Genomic DNA, 20,762 nt, shown 5'->3' with positions numbered 1-20,762 from the left:
TTTTTTGTGGTTTTTGGCCGGGGCTGGGTTTGAACCCGCCACCTACGGCATATGGGACCAGCGCCCTACTCCTTGAGCCACAGGCACCGCCCTTAAGTGATTCTCTTACCTCAGCCTCCCAAGTAGTGGGGACTACAGTTGCCTGCCACAATGCCTGGCTATTTTTTTTTTTTGTAGAGACAGAGTCTCATTTTATTGCCTTCAGTAGAGTGCTATGGCGTCACAGCTCACAGCAACCTCCAACACCTGGGTTTAGGCGATTCTCTTGCCTCAGCCTCCCGAGTAGCTGGGACTACAGGTGCCTGCCACAAGGCCCGGCTATTTTTTTGTTGCAATTTGGCCGGAGCTGGGTTTGAACCCTCGGTATGGGGCCGGCGCCCTACTCATTGAGCCACAGGCACCACCCCCTGCTATTTTTTTTGTTGTAGTTTGACGCAGGCCAGGTTTGAACCTGCTACCCTCAGTATATGGAGCTGGCACTCTACCCACTGAGCCACAGGTGCCGCCCAGGTGTATGTAATCTTATAAAAAATTTTATGCAAAAATTTAAAACAAGACAGATTGTGTTTGTTATATATTTTCTCCATCTTTTCTTCTTTACCAATCCCTTTTCTCAGAGTAAGAACTGTCATCATTTTGTGGTATATTTTTGTACTTCCTTTCCTTTGCATTTATTGACAAATGTGTGTACCTGTAAGATACGTGTTTGTAAGATTTTATGTTCACTTTTTACTAATGCGTATATTTACAAATACAGCATAGTGTATGTGTTCTGTAACTTAATGTTTTATGCATAAAAATGGATAATGGAATTTTTTTGTCAATATGCATAGATCTAGTTATGCTTTCTGTAAGCTCTGTAAATTCCATAGGATTCAGTAGACTGTTTCCAGTTTTTCACAGACACAGGGCCACTGTGGCCCATGTGAGCATTTCTCAAGGATTGGTCCCCATAGTTTGGAATTGCTGGGTTAGACAGTGTGGACATTTAATAAAACCTAACTGCCTATCATGTGCCGAGTATAATAATGTCTGTTGCCTACATTCTCTTTTAAAGATTTGATGGTATCAGTCTTTATTTATTTTTTTTTTAGATAGAGCCTCAAGCTGTTGCCCTGAGTAGAGTGCTGTGGCATTACAGCTCTCAGCAACCTCCAGCTCCTGGGCTCAAGTGATTCTCTTGCCTCAGCTTCCCATGTAGCTGGGACTACAGGTGCCTGCCATAATGCCCGGCTATTTTTTGGTTGTATTATTTATTGTTGTTTGGCAGGCCCAGGCTGGATTCGAACCTGCCAGCTCTGGTATATGTAGCTGGTGCCTTAGCTGCTTGTGCTATAGGTGCTAAGCCAGTCTCTTTTATTTTTGTGAATATAGTGGCTAGCAAATGGTTCCTCATTGTTTTTTTTTTTTTTTTTTTTGAGACAGTCTTACTATGTCACTTTTGGTAGAGTGCTGTGGTGTCACAGCCCACAGCAACTTCAAACTCTTGGGTTTAAGAGATTCTCTTGCCTCAGCCTCCCAAGTAGCTGGGACTACAGGTGCCTGCCACAACGCCTGGCTATTTTCTTGTTGCAGTTATCATTGTTTAGCTGGCCCAGGCCAGGCTCGAACCCTCCAGCCTCTGTGCACTGTGGTGCAGGCACCGAACTACCTCATTGCTGTTTTTTTTTGGCTGGGGCTGGGTTTGAACCCGCCACCTCCAGTATATGGGGCTGACACCATACTCCTTGAGCCACAGGCGCCCTTTTTTTTCTTTTTTGAGACAGAGCCATAAGCTGTCACCCTGGGTAGAGTGCTGTGGCATCACAAACTTACAACAACCTCTAACTCCTGGGCTCAAGCAGTTCTCCTGCCTCTGCCTCCTGAGTAGCTGGGACTACAGCCGCCTGCCACAATGCCCTGCTATTTTTTGTTTGCAGCCATCATTGTTTGGCGGGCCCGGGCTGGATTCAAACCCTCCAGCTCAGGTGTATGTGGCTAGCACCCTAGCGGCTTGAGCCATAGGTACCGAGCCCTCATTGCTGTTTTAATTAGTATTCCCTTAATTACTAGTGAGATTGAGCATCTTTTTTTTTTTTTCCCCCAGATTTTGGCCAGGGTGGGTTTGAACCTGCCACCTCTGGCATATGGGGCCAGCACCCTACTCCTTTGAGCCACAGGCGCCGCCTGAGATTGAACATCTTTTCATTAGTTTTGACATCTGTGTTCTCCCTTTTGAGAACTGTTTTTTTATTTTGTATTATCTCTCTCTCTCTCTTTTTCATTTTTGTGTCTCTCTCTCTTTTTGTTTTTTCATTTTTGGATTGTCTTTACCTTACTGATTTATAGTAGGTTTTTTGGGGAGGTTTAGATTTTCACTTATGTATTTATGTATTTATTTATTTATTTGCAGTTTTTGGCCGGGGCTGGGTTTGAACCTGCCACCTCCGGCATATGGGGCCGGTGCCCTACCCCTTTGAGCCACAGGCGCTGTCCTCATTTGTGTATTTATTTACCTTTGAGACAGGATCTTGCCCTGTTTTTCTAATCTGGAGTGCAGTGGCTTGATAGCTCATTGCAACCTCAAATTCCTGGATTCAAGCAATGCTCCCAAAGTGCTAGCATTACAGGTTGGAGCCATGGCACGCCCAGCCTACATTAGTGTTACATGTGTGTATACTCTGGATTTTAATCTTTTTTTTTTTTTTTTTTTAATTTCAGCTTGCTTGTTCATTCTTTGTTTGAAGTACTTTTTTTTGTTGTTCATTTTCTTTCTTTCTTTTTTCTTTTAGATGTTCTTCCTCTGGCGATGCTCTGTCCCCTTGTCTCCCCAGTAGCTGGGATTACAGACGCCCACCACAACGTCTGGCTGTTTTTGATGTTAGTAGAGACGGGGTTTTGCTCTGGCTCACTGCTGGTCATACAGGTCTCGAACCTCTGAGCTCAGCAATCCACCCGCCTCGGCCTCCCACAGTGCTGGGACTACAGACGTGAACCACCACACCCGGCCTGGATTTTAATCTTTTGTAATTTATGTATGTTTTAAATATTTACTCCCAATTTGGTGCTCTCTTTTTAAAGTCACTGCTTTTAATCCTATGGGACATCTTGGCTCAGAGCCTTTGTTAGCGCACCGCCCACATACACTGGGGCTGGCCAGTTTGAACCCAGCCCTGGCCTACTAAACAACAATGACAACTACAACTACAACAACAACAACAACAAAAATAGCCGGGCTTTGTGGTGGGTGCCTGTTGTCCCAGCTGCTTGGGAGGCTGAGGCAAAAGATACCCAGGGCGACATAGTGAGACTTTGTGTCAAAAAAAAATATTCTGGCTCTGCACCTGTGGCTCAAGCCGCTAAGGCGCCAGCCACATACACCTGAGCTGGCGGGTTCAAATCCAGCCTGGGCCCGCCAAACAACAATGATCTCTGCAACCAAAAAATAGCTGGGTGTTGTGCTGGGCGCCTGTAGTCCCAGCTATTTGGGAGGTGGAGACAGGCAACTTGCTTGAGCCCAGGAGTTTGAGGTTGCTGTGAGCTATGATGCGATGACACTCTACCCAGGGCAACAGCTTGCAGTTCTGTCTCAAAAAAAAAAAAAATCCTATGACATCTTTGTTTGAAATGAAGTTTAAAATTTTATGTTTACATTTATCAATCTTTTCTGTACATATTTGTGTTTTGTGGCTCTCATTCCCTACCTCAGTGGTTCTCAATTGAGAGAGATTTTTGCCCCCAGGGGCCGTTTTGCATCTGGAGACAGTCTTTGGTTTTTTGTTTTTTTTTTTGTAGAGACAGAGTCTCACTGTACCACCCTCGGGTAGAGTGCCGTGGCGTCACACGGCTCACAGCAACCTCCAACTCTTGGGCTTACGCGATTCTCTTGCCTCAAACTCCCGAGCAGCTGGGACTACAGGCGCCCGCCACAATGCCCGGCTATTTTCTTGTTGCGGTTTGGCCGGGGCTGGGTTTGAACCCGCCACCCTCGGCATATGGGGCCGGCGCCCTACTCACTGAGCCACAGGCGCCGCCCCAGTCTTTGGTTTTTTAACTGGCGTGGTAGTGCTACTGTCATCTAGTGGGTAGAAGCCAGGGATGCTGCTAAACATCTTGCAGTACATGGGAAAGCTTTACACAACAAAGAATTGTTCTATCTTAAAATGTTGACTATACAGGGGTTGAAAAATCTGCTCTAAGGTAGGTTTTCTCCTATAACTGTGTATTTTCTCCAGATACTCATGTTAAAGGAATAGTTTGAATTTTTCTTTTAATTCCTCTGGAATTGTGTGCATGTGTGTGATCGTGGTTTTCTAAACAATGTCGCTTCAAATACGACCTATTTAGTCCATTGGTCAGCCATTAATTTGAAATGCCACATTTATCATGTGCTAATTTCTCACATATAGGGTCTCTTTCTGGACTCCCTTCTGTTCTATGTCGTAATGTTTAATCTTTTGTGATTTATGTATGTTTTAAATATTTACTCCCAATTTGGTGCTTTTGCTGCACTTTTGCTGAACTAGTACCACTATGTAATCTTTGTCAAATTGCATGTTATACCTCAATATACTATATATAACAGGGTAAATATTCTCTCACGATTATTATATTTTTGGAAGTCATATTCTCTGTCAGCTCATGTATATTATTATTTATAATTAGTATTCTCATCTATTAGTAGTCTTTTTCATACTAATTTTTGAGTCAGTTGTCAAAATAGTTTTGTTTTTATTATTTTAAATGGTGACAAAGCCTCACTCTGTCACCCTGGATAGAGTGCTGTGGCATCATACCTCACAGCAACCTCAAACTCTTGGGCTTAAGCCATCCTCCTGCCTCAGCCTCCCTAGTAGCTGGGACTATAGCCACCTGCTACAACGTGCAGCTAATTTTTCTATTTTTTTTAGAGATAGGGTTTCACTCTTGCTCAGGCTAGTTTAGAACTCCTGAGCTCAGTCAGTCCACCTGCCTCAGCCTCCCAGAGTGCTAGGATTACAGGTGTGAGCCACTATTTCCAGCTTACATTTTTTTTTTTTTTAGTATTAAGGTATCAAAATTTGGTGTATATTTCACACTTACAGTACATCTGAAGTAAAACATTTCACGTATGCTATGATGTTTCATTTCCTTCATATCCTTTAACATGTTGTTCCCTCTGCCTGGCGCACCTTTTTCCTGTCTGTCTGACTGGAGAACTCTTTGTTTTTTTTGAGACGGTGTTTTACTTTGTTGCCCTCAGTAGAATGCCATGATATCACAGCTCACAGCAACCTCTTGGGCTCAAGCAATTCTCTTGCCTCAGCCTCCAGAGTAGCTAGAACTACAGGCACCCGCCACAATGCCTGACTATTTTTAGAGACGAGGTCTTGCTGTGGTTTAGGCTGGTCTGGAACCTGTGAGCTCAGGCAATCCATCTGCTTGGCCTCCAAAGTGCTGGGATTACAGGCGTGAGCCATCTTGCCTGGCTGCCTGGAGAACTCTTGCTCATTCTTTAACACCAGACTCGTGTTATTACGTGTTTCTCCTAATAGTGCCCCCACTCCTTACTCAAGTACAAGCCGTTTGTGTACTTGTATGTGCTTCTGTTGGTGTCATCTCTGTTTTCAACTTACTTACTACATGTATTTCTGCTTTGCTAATTCCTGAATTTTTTGGAGACTGTGTCTGTTAACCCTTTTTATTGAGAGTCCAGCACAGTGTTTGGCTTATTGAAAGTGCTATATATATATATATATATATATATATATGTTTGCTGAATAAATCCTTTGGCTGGAAAACACACACGTGCACACAACTCACAATGCCTTTTCAAATAGAAATGAATCTGTTAAAAAGTACATGTTAGGGAGATGTTATTTTCTTTAAAAACAAAGATTTAATTTTGTATATAAAATTATGGTTGAAGGCTGGGTGCAGTGACTCATACCTATAATCCTCGCACTTTGGGAGGCTGAGGTGGGTGGATTGCCTGAGCTCAGGAGTTGGAGACCAGACTGAGCAAGAGCTAGATTCCATCTCTAAAAATAGCAGGGAGTTGGTGGTGGGCGCCTGTAGTCCCAGCTGCATGGGAGGCTGAGGCAAGAGAATCTCTTGAGTCCAAGAGTTTGAGGTTGTTGTGAGCTATGATGCCACGGCACTCTACCCAGTGAGCCTCTGCAATGAAAAAAATGTGTACTCTCTTGAGAGCCTGTCAAATACGTGCAGACAGCTTGAAAGACTCCCTTGATAGTGTGGCGTGTGTGAGTGAAAAAGTGAGACTGTCTTGAAAAAAAAATTACGTTTGAGAGGGAAGGCATAGACAAGATGCAAATTGGTGTACATGGATGAAACATTTGGCTGAAACAAGAAGAAATTTAAAAGAAATTTTGGATTTAAGTGTAAAATATAAATCACAAATACATAAAATAGGGAACTCTATTTGAGATCAGTGAATTTGAATTTTTATTTATTTTTTAGAGACAGAGTCTTTATCGCCCTCGGGTAGAGTGCCATGGCGTCACGCAGCTCACAGCAACCTCAAGCTCCTGGGCTTAGGTGATTCTTCTCCCTCAGCCTCCCACCACAATGCTCAGCTATTTTTTTTTTTTTATTAAATCATAGCTGTGTACATTGATATGATCATGGGGCATCATTCACTAGCTTCACAGACCGTTTACCAAGTTTCACATATACCCTTGTAAGATGCACCGCTGGTGTTCAGCTATTTTTTTGTTGCAGTTTGGCCAGGGCTGGGGTTGAACCTGACACCCTTGTTATATGTGGCCGGCACCCTACCCACGAGCCACAGGTGCCACCCGAATTTGAATTTTTAATTTACCACACACTTTTATTTATTTATTTTTTTGTGAGAGTCTCAAGCTGTCGCCCTGGGTAGAGTGCTGTAGCATCATAGCTCACAGCAACCTCAAACTCTTGGGCTTAAGCGATTCTCTTCTCTCAGTCTCCCAAGTAGCTGGGACTACAGAAGCCTGCCACAGCACCCAGCTATTTTTTGGTTGCAGATTTTATTGTTGTTTAGCAGACCCGGGCTGTGTTTGAACCTGCCACCCTAGTGGTGGGTTGTATGTGGCTGGCGCCCTTGCCAACTGAGCTACAGGTGCTGCCCAATTTACCACAAACTTTTTATGACCCAATAATAGTAATTTCTATTACTAAAAATACATCATTTCATACAGCGTTAATAAAATATAATGTCCAGGCTTGGCGCCCATTGTTCAGCGAGTAGGGTGGCTGCCACATACACCAAGGCTGGCAGGTTCAAGCCTGGCCTGGGCCTGCTAAACAAACAGTGACAACTGCAACCAAAAAAATAGCCAGGTATTGTGGCAGGCTCCTGTAGTCCCAGCTACTTGGGAGGCTGAGGCAAGAGAATCACTTAAGCCCAAGAGTTAGAGGTTGCTGTGAGCTGTGATGCCATAGCACTCTACCAAGGGCACAGAGTGAGACTGTCTCTAAAAAAAAAAAAAATATATATATATATATATAAATATAAATATATAATGTCCAAATACTTGGAAATAATAGTATCACTCTAGTCTCCATCAGTTGAAACATGTCTCAAGTATTGAATACAGATGTGCTTGGCACATTTGAGGAGACACATTGACAGACTTGGAAGTCTCAGAAGGCCATAGCCAGCATGATAAGAGGCCTGTAACCTAGGTCATAGGAAGACTATCAAGAGAGACTTGTCTTTAGCCGGGCGTTAAAGGGGCCATAAAGTGAGACTCTGTCTCTACAAAAAAAAAAAAAAAAAAAGAGAGAGTCTTGTCTTTTTTTCTTTTTAAAGAGACAGAGTCTCACTTTGTCATCTTCGGTAGAGTGCTATGGTGTCACAGCTCACAGCAACCTCCAGCTCTTGGGCTAAGGTGATTCTCTTGCCTCAGCCTCCCAAGTAGCTGGGACTATAGGTGCCCACCACAGTGCCTGGCTATTTTTTTTTTTTAATTGTTGCAGTTTGGCCAGGGTTGGGCTCGAACTCACCACCCTCAGTATATGGGGCCAGCACCCCACACACTGAGCCACAGGCACCACCCAACCTGGCTATTTTTTTGTTGCAGTTTGGCCGGGGCCAGGTTCGAACCTGCCACCCTTGGCATATGGGGCCCGTATCCTATTCACTGAGCCACAGGCACTGCACTATCAAGGGAGTTTTTAGAACTGTCTTCACATATTTGACAGGCTCTCAAGAGAGTAAACACTTTTTTCATTGCAGAGGCTCACTGGCTAGCAGATAGAACAATTTCTTTTTTTTATTTTAATTGTTTTTTACTAAATCATAACTTTGTACATTGATGCATTTATGGGGTTCAAATAGAGCAGTTTCTATGCTGGCAACTTTTAGACTGGAAGAATCTTTGAACAAAAACTACCTCTTAATGTTGATGAACTTTGTTCTTGAAAGTATTCAGGAAGATGGGTGGTGCCTGTGGCTCAAAGGAGTAGGGTGCTGGCCCCATATGCCAGAGGTGGTGGGTTCAAACCCAGCCCTGGCCAAAAACTGCCAAAAAAAGAAAGTATTCAGGCAGAGACCAGGTCATGATCAGTCAGGATTACCGGGGAAAGGATTCTTGAATTGCATGGGAGCCAAATTTGACTTGCAGATTTTCTCTCTATGATTCTTTGTTTTCCTTTAATAGGAGTTCTGTGTTTTATAGAACTGCAGTGGTAATAGCCAACATTTATTGATCCCTCATATGCTAGCCAATATGCTAAATGAATTATATTGATAGTCTTATTTAAGCCTCACAATAATCCTCCATGATAGGTGCTATCTTTCTCACTTTATAGATTAGGAAACTGAGGCTTAGAGAAGTTTAGTAAATTGCCCAAGTTCATTTTGCTAGCAAGTGGCAGAAGCTGGATTTTAACACTAGGACCTGTGTTACTGCCTACCTTATACTAATTACTGAACAATTTTAACATAATCATTTAATTCATTAAAATGAGATTTAGTCCATGAATATGATTTTATGTCTTGTCAGGTGGAATATTTACAGTGCCTATCTGTAAAGAACAGCATTAAAAAATTGTGTTTTTCTAATTATGAGTATGTACATTTTCCTATAAAATTTGAAAAATAAAAATTGTTCATAACCCCACTACCCTGAGGTAACCACTGTTTATAGTTTTGATATTCTGTTATTTTACATAAAAATTTTAAAAATAAGAATGGCAGATTATTCTAGTCATGGGAGAGGGATAGGATTCCCTATTCCATGAAGGGCTGGGATTCCAGAGCAAACCCCTGGTGAGTTTCAGTCTTTGTAACACCCAGCCCCCTATTAACTCAAGACTCTCTTTATATCAAGACTCAGTAAGGGAGATTTGTTTTTTCATTGGAATAAAGAAAATGTTGTAATCTGATAATTGAATTAGAGACATTTATCATAAAAATGTTAACATAGAATACCACAAATTGAGTTTCATTCATTCGGTAAATATTTATTGTTTTATTTTATTTTAATTTTTTGAGACAGATTCTTCACTTTGTCTCAGTAAAGTGGTGTGGTGTCATAGCTCACAGCAACCTCAAACTCTTGGGTACGAGTGATTCTCCTGCCTCAGCCTCCCAAGTAGCTGGGACTATAGGCCCCTGCCACAATGCCCGGCTATTTTTTAGAGACTGGGTCTCGCTCTTGCTCAGGCTGGTCTGGAACTTATGAACTCAGGCAATCCACCTGCCTCAGCCTCCCGGAGTGCTAGGATTACAGGTATGAGCCACTGTGCCCAGCCCAGTAAATATTTATTGTTATTACTAGCTTTGTGCTAGCTACTGGGGATATGGAGGTGACAAAGCCATTTAAAGTCCCTGTTCTCTTGGGATTTACATTCTAGTGGAAAAGATAAGACAGTGAATGAAGCAACAGTCATTCATTCATCAGGACAACAGGAGAAATGTCAGAAATATCCTTGAATTTTGACAAATGCATATATGTATAATCAATCTAAACCCCTACTAAGATAGGGAGTTTTCCCCTTTGTACATACTGTGGTATGTGAGAAAAAAAGGTTTGATTTTTACCACCATTCCAGAACTTTCCCTTATTCCTGAAATGTTCTTTCCTAGAATTTGGCATTATTAGCTCCTTTTTTGTCATTAAGAGCTCATCTTGGCTCGGCACCTGTGGCTCAAGCAGCTAAGGCACCAGCCACATACACCTGAGCTGGCGGGTTCGAATCCAGCCCAAGCCCGCCAAACAACAATGACAGCTGCAAACAAAAAACAGGTGGGCGTTGTGGCAGGTGCCTGTAATCCCAGCTACTTGGGAGGTGGAGGCAGGAGAATCGCTTGAGCCCAGGAGTTGGAGGTTGCTGTGAGCTGTGATGCCGTGACACTCTACCCAGGGCGACAGCTTGAGGCTCTGTCTCAAAAAAAAAAAAAGAACTCATCTTAAATGTCTCTTCTCTGTACCCTCTCTAATCGTCCAGAAGCAATTACTGTTCAGTTTTTCTGCCATAGAGTAGTTTTAGCTGTCCTAGAACTTTATGTATATAGAACTATACAGTATCTCTTTCGTATGTGATTTTGAATCAGCCTAAAGTTGTTTTAGGTTCATCCATGTTGCATGTATCAACATAGATACTGATGACTAGTATTCCATTGTATACTCTGATGACTGTATCCCCTGGGCTGTTTCCAGTTTCTGTCTATTATGAATAAAAGTGCTGTAACACTGGGGGTGCAGTGGCACACTCCTACAAACCTGTTACTCTGGGAGACTGAGGTAGGTGGACTGCTTGAGTTCAGGAGTTTGAGACGAGCCTGAGCAAGAGTGAGACCCTATCTCTACAAAAAATAGAAAAACTGAGGCAAGAAGATTGCTTGACCCTAAGAGCTTGAGGTTGCAGTGGCACTGTACCCAGGGTGCCAGAGTGAGAATCTGGAAAACAAAAACAAAAACCCTGCTATGAACTTCTCGTTGATTCTGTTGCTCAGGCTAGAGAGCCAGGGCATCAGGCTATCTCACAGCAACCTAAAACTCTTGGGTTCAAGCAATCCTCCTGCCTCAGCCTCCTGAGTAGCTGGGACTATGGGCACCTGCCACAACGCCTGGCTAATTTTTCTATTTTTAGTAAAGACAGGGTCTCACTCTTGTTCAGGCTGTTCCTGCACTCTCAAGCTCAAGGGATCCTCCTGCCTTGGGTTCCCAGAGTACTAGTATTGCAGGTGTGCCATCACACCCGGCCTTAGTTAAGTTTTTTTGTGGATAGATTTAATTTAACCAGCTTGGGCATCAGAGAATGGTACCAAATCTGACCCCCTTCATACATTCCAAAATTTTTTTTTTTTTTTTTGTAGAGACAGAGTCTCACTTTATGGCCCTTGGTAGAGTGCCATGGCATCACACAGCTCACAGCAACCTCCAACTCCTGGGCTTAAGTGATTCTCTTGCCTCAGCCTCCCGAGTAGCTGGGACTACAGGCGCCCGCCACAACGCCCAGCTATTTTTTGGTTGCAGTTCAGCCGGGGCCGGGTTTGAACCCGCCACCCTCAGTATATGGGGCCGGCACCTTACTGACTGAGCCACAGGCGCCGCCCCCTAATTTTTTTTTTTTTTTTTGAGACAGAGTCTCACTATGTTGCCCTTGGTAGAGTGCTGTGGCGTTCATAGCCCACAACAACCTCCAACTCTTGGGCTTAAGCAATTCTCTTGCCTCAGCCTTGCAAGTAGCTAGGACTACAAGCGCCCACCACAATGCCTGGCTATTTTGTTTTTTTTATTGTTGTTGTTGCAATTGTCTGTTGTTTTAGCTGGCCCGGGCCAGGTTTGAACCTGCCAGACTGGGTGTATGTGGCCGATACCCTACCCACTGAGCAACAGGCATTGAGCTCACCTGGCTGTTTTTTAGAGATGGGGACTCACTCTCCTGAGCTCAAGCAATCCACTTGCCTCAATCTTCCATAGTGCTAGGATTACAGGCATGAGCCACCTTGCCGGTCAGTATTTTCATTGGCTTTAGAGTTTTGTTTTGTTTTTTTGCAGTTTTTGGCCGGGGCTGGGCCTGAACCCAGCTACCTCTGGCACATGGGGCCAGCGCCCCATTCCTTTGAGCCACAGGCACCGCCCTGGCTTTAGAGTTTTATTTTGGTTTGATTCATTTGTGAGGTGCCCTTTCATGGAAGTCCTGAACATTTCTTATATGGTAGGAACATACGTAACAGTTTTTTCCATAAATATCCATTTTTATGATTGACTATCTGATTTCAACAGAGTTTACTGATTCTGAATCAGTTTTAATGTAATTTCTTGCCTCATGATTTTCTTTTATGAGGACAATATGAACTTGGTCCCTGCACCTGCCCAAAAGTGTTCTCTCATGAGCGACAGTGTTCATACTCTTTGCCTGGGCAGGTAGCTTGTCTGGGCCAAGGTGGGTGAACACTTTCAAATCCCTGTCTCTGGACAGTATGGCACTCCCAGCTGTGTCCTGCACCTGTGGCCTAGAATTCTGTCTCTGGTTAGTGGTATACCCCAGTGCTGGGGCTGCTGTTGAGTTCTGGTCTCTCCCCAGCTTCATCTTTTACCTGGTGTCGGTTCCCTCTTCATTTCTGGTACCTAATGATTTATCTTTCTTTTTTGAGCTTAAACTTTTATGTTTTCAGTGTTTTCTGCAGCATTTGTATTGCTTAGAGTAGGAAAAGGAAAGATTTTTATGTCTTCTCAGATTATTTTAACCAGAAGTCTCTATACAAGTTATTTGGCACAGTGGCTCACGCCTGTAATCCCAGCACTCTAGGAAGTCGAGGCAGGTCTGAGCTAGAGCGAGACCCCATCTCTAAAAATAGCCAGGGGTTCTGGCAGGCGCCTGTAATCCCAGCTACTCAGGAGGCTGAGGCAGGAGAATCACTTGAGCCCAAGAGTTAGAGGTTGCTGTAAGCTATGACGCCATGGCACTCTACTGGGGGCAACAAAGTGAGACACTGTCTCAAAAAACAAAAAAAAACATAAGAAAAGAAAAAGACTCGTTACCCTGTAGCACAGTAGTTAGGGCGCCAGCCACATGCACTGAGGCTGGTGGATTCGAGCCCGGCCTGGGCCAGCTGAACAACAATGACAACTACAAACAAGAAAATTGCCAGGTATTGTGGCGGGCACCTGTAGTCCCAGCTGCTTGGGAGGCTGAGGCAAGAGAATCGCTTAAGCCCAAGAGTTTGAGGTTACTGTGAGCTGTGACGCCACGGCACTCTACTGAGGGTGACATAGTGAGGCTCTGTCTCCAAAAAAAAAGAATAAAAGCCCCAGTTTCTTCTTTAATAAAAGAATTAGAGAACATATATAAGTGTACTTACTGTACTTTTTAGCATAAAGTTATTTTAAAAACAGACTCAGGACCTATAGCTCAGTGGCTAGGGCGGCAGCCACGTACACCAGAGCTGGCAGGTTGGAATCCAGCCTGGGCCTGCCAAACAGCAATGACAACTACAACCAAAAAATAGCCAGGTGTTGTGGTGGGCGCCTGTAGTCCCATCTACTTGTGAGACTGAGGCAAGAGAATCACTTAAGCCCAAGAGTTTGAGGTTGCTGTGAGCTGTGATGCCATGGCATTCTACTGAGGTCGACATAGTGAGACACTGTCTCAAAAAAAAAAAAAAAAAAAGTTATTTTAAAAACAGTATAGTTTTTTTATTAATATTGTAATAATTTTTTTTTTTTTTTGCAGTTTTTGGCCAGGGCTGGGTTTGGATCCACCACCTCCGGCATGTGGGACCCGTGCCCTGGTCTTTTGAGCCACAGGTGCTGCCCATAATTTTTTGAGACAGAGTCTCACTATGTCTCCTGGCTATTTTTTGGTTGTAGTCATTGTTATTTGGCAGCCCTAGGCTGGGTTCGAACCCGCCAGCTCCAGTGTATGTGGTTGACGTCCTAGCCGATGAGCTATAGGCGCTGAGCCTCTAATAATTTCGTGATTCCATTTTTCTTAGGTTCTAGCCGAATTTCTCTGGAGGTGTGATTGCACTCCAAGGTTGTTGTAAATATGAAATTATTTTTAAAAATTAGTTGTTGAAAAAAAAATTTTTTTTTTTAAACAGAGTCTCATTTTGTCACGAGGACCATGGCACCATAGCTCACAATAACCTCAAACTCTTGGGCTTGAGCAATCTTCTTGCCTCAGCCTTCTGAGTAGCTGGGATTACAGGTGCCTGCCGAAACACCGGCTATTTTTTTTATTTTTAGTAGAGATGGGGGTCTTACTCTTGCTCAGGCTGGTCTCAAACTTCTGAGCTCAAGCAGTCCCCCCACTTCCGCCTTTCAGAGCGCTAGGATTATAAGCATTAGCCACCGCTGCTGGCCTGAAAAAGTTTTTTTTTTTTTTTTTTTTTTTTAGACAGAGTCTCACATTATCACCCTTGGTAGAGTGCCGTGGTGTCACAGCTCACAGCAACCTCCAACTCCTGGGCTTAGGCAATTCTCTTGCCTCAGTCTCCTGAGTAGCTGGAATCATAGGTGCCTGCCACAACACCCAGCTATTTTTTGTTACAGTTTGGCCAGGGCTGGGTTCGAACCCACGACCCCCGGTATATGGGGCCGGCACCCTACTAACTGAACCACAGATGCTGCCTCCTGAAAAAGTTTTTTAAAAGAACAAAACAGTATACATTCATTGGGAAACTTTCAGTCATAGTGGAGTGTATGCAGGGTACGGTAGATTGCTCAGCCTTTGGGAAGTTTAGATTTTAGGCCAAAGCACACAGGTGGGAATTCCAGTGCCCAGAGTGTCTTTTTTTGGCTAGCACAATATCCTCTTGCCTCAGCCTCCCGAATAGCTGGGACTACAGGTGCCTGCCATAATGCCTGGCTGTTTTTAGAGATGGGGTGTCCCTTTGGCTTAGGCTGGTCTCGAGAGCTCTCGTGAGCTCAGGTAATCCAACTGTACATTTAGTGACCAGCCTGGGCAACATAGCAAGACCTTGTTTCAAAAACAAAAAATAACAAAAAAATGTAAATTTACAGCTAACATTTAAAAATCATGATGTTTCATGTACAATTCAGATACCTGACTTCTCTTCAATAAGCAAAGTAGCTGACCACTCTGGGCCTTTTTCCTGCACAAGGTCTGTCAGCTTGTGGTGAATGGTTGTTGCCCCATGTTTTCTCCCTGTCCCTGAGGCCAAGGGCCACTCACCATTTATTGTTGCACCTATTACTATTGTTATTTTAGTAGTACAGAAATAGTTTTGTATAACTCATTTATCTCTCAAAAGTGGGAAAATAAAAGATACCTAGAGAAAGCCACATAGTATAAGAAAAATGGAAAAGGGACGATTTTGCAGCTTCATTTCTGTACATTAACCTTCTTGCCCTGCGGACATATCAGTTTTCACCTCCTTCTAGGTGTCTTGGATGCCTGAGTTCTACCCTTTCCTTTTTCTTTTCTGGTCTTTTCCTTTATGTACTACCCTTCCTTATCTGAGGTACCTAAACCAGGTTCTGTGGAAAACTACTGAGATTCCAGAAGCAACAGAAAAGTGTTTACTCAGGCTTGTTTCCTCCACTCCTCCACTGCTCACACCTTCCAGAAAAATAAAAAAATCTCCCCACCAACTTACTGATGATTAAGATTTTTTTTTAAATTGAGAACCAAAGGCTTTTATTCAACTGTTAGGTGATTAAAGGCTTAAAATGCAAACACTGTGCAGAAGATCCATTAGTGAAAAAATTAATTCAATAATGTGCGATTGGAAGTGAGAGTCTCACTTATTATTTTGATTGCTATAATTTTATATCATTAAGAGAGCCCCGGGAAACTGGCAGAGGGCAGGTGGCATTTCTGGAGTAAGCATGGTGATAAAGATGGAGTTTAGAGTACAAAAATGAAAAATTTAAATTTTGCTGTTTAATGTGGCAATTTATACCAGTTATTTTAGTTTCTGGGGACAAAGATTATAAGTGGAACAATTTTTAGTAGAAAACTTGTTTACATGTAGGTTTATATTCTGTATATAAATGTATTCTTGCCATTTGTTTTGCAGATTGTGGCATTAGTGATTGCTTTCCTAAGCAGTAGAAAAGTTGAAGAAGATGTCTAGACAGAACTTAGTGGCTTTGACAGTGACCACCCTTTTGGGCATGGCTGTGGGGGGTTTTGTCCTCTGGAAAGGCATCCAGCACCGAAGGAGTAAAAGGAACCGCGTAGCCCAGCAGCAGCAGCAGCAGCAGCAGCAGCAGCAGGAGAAAGTGCCAGGCAGTAAAGAGCTTTCCCCTCCAGAAGAGTCTCAGCTGTCCTCCACTGCCCCTAGAGCCTCGTGGGAGGAGAGACTCCTAGAAGCCAAAGTGGTGACTGTGTCTCAGGAGGCAGAGTGGGATCATATCGAGCCCTTGCTTAGAAGTGAATTAGAAGATTTTCCAGTACTTGGAATCGATTGTGAGTGGGTAAGTTAAAAAAACAAAACAAAAAAATCACTTCTTTTCTTTCTTTCTTTCTTTTTTTTTTTTTTTGAGACAGAGCCTCAAGCTGTCGCCCTAGGTAGACTGCCATGGCATCACAGCTCACAGTAACCTCCAACTCCTGGGCTCAAGCGATTCTCCTGCCTCCGCCTCCCAAGTAGCTGGGCGCCCGCCACAACGCCCGCCACAACGGACGGTATTTTTTGGTTGCAGCCATCATTGTTTGGCAGGCCCAGGCTGGATTTGAACCTGCCAGCTCAGGTGTATGTGGCTGGCGCCTTAGCTGCTTGAGCCACAGGCGCCGAGCCCACTTCTGCTTTTCTAACTAGGGGCCTTCGCTGGTCAAGTAGAGAATAAGATGAAAGGACAATTAGCTTGTTTTCAACTTACACCTTCTTTCTTTCTTTTTCTCTCTCTCTTTCTTTCCTTTCTTACCAAATCTTACCCTGTCACCCTGAGTGGTGTACAGTGGTGTCATCATAGCTCATAACAACTTCAGTTTCTTGGACTCGAGATCCTCCCCCAGTCTCCTGAGTAGCTGGGACTACAGACACCCACCATAACACCCATCTAGTTTTTCTATTTTTAGTAGAGACAGGGTCTCTCTCTTACTCAGGCTGGTATCAAAATCCTGAGCTCAAGCAATCAACCTGCCTTAACCTCTCAGAGTGCTAGGATTAGGGGTGAGCCACCTCGCCCAGCCTCAACTTACTCTTAAGTAGATTTCAGCAGAAGTAACTGCTCTTCTTAGTTTAGGGAAGTTCTTACAATCATGGATTCTGGAGTTAGACCTATATGAGTTCCATTTTTATCGCTTATGGTTCTATGGACTTGGACAAGCTACTTAGTCTTTCTGAGTTTCAGTTTAATTATTTGTAATAGGATGTAATGGTACTTATCTCCCGTGGCTTTTCTTTTCTTTTTTTTTTTTTTGCAGTTTTTGGCCAGGGCTGGGTTTGAACCCGAAAACTCCAGCATATGGGGCCAGTGCCCTACTCCTTTGAGTCACAGGCGCCACCCCCCCCATGGCTTTTCTAAGGATTCAAATAGATTATCACTGTAGAGCACTCAACACAGTTTCAACAAATAATAATAAGATTAAAGGACAACTAGCTAATATTAACCACTATTAATCTTTCTTTCTTTGTTTTTGAGACAGAGTCTTACTTTGCTGCCCAGGTTAGAGTACTGTGGTGTCAGCCTAGCTCACAACAACCTCAAATTACTGGGCTTAAGCAATCCTCCTTTCTCAGCTTCTCTAGTATCTGGGACTATAACAGCTAATTTTTCTATTTTTAGCAGAGATGGGATCTCACTCTTGTTCAAGCTGGTCTCAAACTCCTGAGCTCAAGTGATCCTCTTGTCTGACCCTCCCAGACTGCTAGGATTACAAGTGTGAGCCACTGTGCCTGGCATATGCTATTAATATTTCCAATAGCAGTTTTATAACAATGCCATGGAAAAGATAGTTAAGGAGGTGTATTTAAATGGGAATTATTACTCAAATTATTATTATTATTTGCAGTTTTTGGCCAGAGCTGGGTTTGAACCTGCCACCTCTGGCACATGGGGCCAGCGTCCTACTCCGTTGAGCCACAGGTGCTGCCCTATTATTTTTTTTGAAACAGTCTCACTATGTTGCTCTCCATAGAGTTTTGTAGTGTCACAGCTCACAACAACCTCAGCCTCCTGGGCGTAAGCAATTCTCTTGCCTCAGCCTCCCAAGTAGCTGGGACTATAGGCACCTGCCACAGCACCCGGCTATTTTTTGGTTGTCACTGTTTGGCAGGCCTGGGCTAGATTTGAACCTGCCAGCTCCCATATATGTGGCTGGTGCCCTAGCCACTGAGTTACAGGTGCCAAGCCTCAAATTAGGATTCGAAAAGATAATAGTTACTATCTGAAACTTTGTTTAAGCTATGCACTATTCTGTTTTGCTTACATCATCACATTTAATTTTCAGGGTAGGGGCATAACTCAGAGAGTTTACTGGTTTGGTTCTAGGCCCTTGGAATATAATATATAATAAATATAAAGCCAGTCATGTGAGTTTTTTGATTTCCTGTTGCATATAAAAGTTATATTTACACTATACTATAGTTTATTAAATGTACGATAGCATTATGTCTTTAAAGAGTACATAATTTAGGCTCAGTTCCTATAGCTCAAACAGCTAGGGTGCAAGCCACATACACTGGAGCTGGCGGGTTCGAACCCAGCCCTGGCCTGCCAAACAACAATGACAACTACAACAATAACAACAAAGAAAATAGCCAGGTGTTTCTCTACCATATTGCTATCATGTCAGAATTTTCTCTCTGAATTGGTTTTGTGAACCCATATCTGGGCATTTTATAGCTGTTCAGCTAACTGCTGCTTTTGTCAGTCTTCTCATTCTGGATCAGAATGCAGGCCAGCCTGCAAAGGAGAGTTTATGCCCTGAACGAGTGTGAGTGCCTTGGCATGGCCACCGCTGTCATCGTCTTTATAGCTGCTGCGTGATACACCACTAACGCCGTTAGGGCCAGGCTTAAAAACATCTCCTATCTCAGTCCTTCTGTCACCACAGCCTCCTTCCTCCCAGGACAGCATCCCAATTTATCATTTTCAAGATTGTCTTCTGGCTTTCATTGTTGCTGTTAAAGATAACTGTCCCTCTCTGTGTTGGTTCTTTACAGACAATCTAGTGTTTCATAGCTCTTTTTAAGATCTTCCCTTGGAGTTTGTGGTTTTGGAGATTCACTATAATGAATCTAGGTATTGTTTTCTTTCTATATTTCCAGCTTGGGATTCAGAGAGAGATCTGGATAGAGGATTGGATATCTTTGATCAATTTTTAAATTCTCTCTGAAGATTGTCTGTATCCTGTTTTGTTTTCTGCTTTTTGCTAGAACTTGAAGAGATATGTTCTAAGCTTTTCATGCTATCCTCCATGTCAGTAATATCTTACATATTTGATATACCTTAGTCTCTTTAGATTCATTCTGTACAATTTCTTCAGATCTTTTTTTTAGTTCCCCTTTTCTTAATTTAGCTTTGTTTAATATATTATTCAACCTGTTCATTGAGTTTTTTAGCCTTTTTTATTGTAAAATAGAACACATCAAGAAAAATACTTGCCCTGTAATATTCTGAAAAAAAATATATAAAAGTAATTTTTCCACTAAAATAATGCCTAAGTCAAAAATAAACAACTGAATGATTATGTAGAGAAAATAGTTACATAACTAGAAATTAGGTCAAGAAATTCAAGATTGCTAGTAGTCTAGAAGTTCCCTGTGCCCCTCTGTAATCATTATCCCCCCACTTCTTCCTGAGGGTTATCATTCTGTTTCATGGTATTTACTTTATTCTTCTCTTTATACTTTTACTATTTAAATATGTCTCCCTAAGCACTGTAATTTGGTTTTGTCTGTTTTTTTTGAGACAGAGTCTCATTATGTCACCCTCGGTAGAGTGCTGTGGCATCACAGCTCACAACAACCTCAAACTCTTGGGTTCAAGCAATTCTCTTGCCTCAGCCTCCCAAGTAGCTGGGACTACAGATGCCTGCCACAACACCTGGCTTTTTTTTTGTTGTTGTAGTTGTCATTGTTTGTTAGCTGGCCCAGGGCGGGTTCAAACTTGCCACCTTCAGTGTATGTGGCTGGTGCTGTAACCAGTAGCTATGGGGGCTGAGCCTTTGCCTTTTTTTTTTTTTTAATTAATGTAAATAAAATCATTGAGTATGTATTGTGTCTTATCTTCTTCTTTTTTTTTTTTTTAGGACAGAGTCTCACTTTGTTACCCTCAGTAGAGTGCTGTGGAATCACAGGTCACAGCAACCTCCAACTCCTGGGCTTAGGCGATTCTCTTGCTTCATCCTCCCAAGTAGCTGGGACTACAGGCGCCCGTCACAACACCAGCTATTTTTTTTTTTTTTTTTTTTTTGAGACAGAGCCTCAAGCTGTCACCTGGGTAGAGTGCTGTGGCATCACAGCTCACAGCAACCTCCAACTCCTGGGCTCAAGCGAGTTTCCTACCTCTGCCCCCCAAGTAGCTGGGACTATAGGTGCCTGCCACAACCCCAGCAATTTTTTGGTTGCAGCCGTCATTGTTGTTTGGCGGGCCTGGGCTGGATTCCAACCCACCAGCTCAGGTGTATGTGTCTGGCGCCTTAGCCCCTTGAGCCACAGGCGCCGAGCCTCCAGCTATTTTTTTTTGTTGCAGTTTGGCTGGGGCCAGGTTTGAACCCACCACCCTCGGTATGTGGGGCCGGTGCCCTACCCACTGAGCCACAGGCACTGCCCTGTGTCTAGCTTCTTTTGCTAAACATTGTGTTTGTGAGATTTATGTGTGACTGTGAGTCCTTGCCATTTCATATTCCATGGTATGTACCATGATTTATTC

General features: G+C 43.2%; 1 protein-coding gene across 7 annotated transcripts in view; it reads left to right on the top strand.

Moving 5' to 3' along the window:
* The window catches only part of EXD2 (exonuclease 3'-5' domain containing 2), a 70,995-nt gene that overhangs the window by 1,929 nt on the left and 48,304 nt on the right, over positions 1–20,762 (top strand). For 2 of the 7 annotated variants that reach the window (XM_053603025.1, XM_053603024.1), the window contains exon 2: positions 15,959–16,358. The exons of 2 other annotated variants lie outside the window; for them this stretch is intronic. In XM_053603025.1, the coding sequence (XP_053459000.1) occupies positions 16,008–16,358 (351 nt within the window). In that variant the 5' untranslated portion in view covers positions 15,959–16,007. Of the gene's footprint in view, positions 1–2,771; positions 2,860–2,892; positions 3,015–4,156; positions 4,180–15,958; positions 16,359–20,762 lie in introns of those variants that run through there. 3 more of the 7 variants (XM_053603026.1, XM_053603027.1, XM_053603028.1) reach the window with 3 other exon arrangements.

Source organism: Nycticebus coucang, chromosome 9 (genome assembly GCF_027406575.1).
Source record: "Nycticebus coucang isolate mNycCou1 chromosome 9, mNycCou1.pri, whole genome shotgun sequence".
Lineage (NCBI taxonomy): Eukaryota > Metazoa > Chordata > Mammalia > Primates > Lorisidae > Nycticebus > Nycticebus coucang.
The sequence above is the reverse complement of the archived record's forward strand: the minus strand, read 5'-3'. Positions and strand labels throughout refer to the sequence as shown.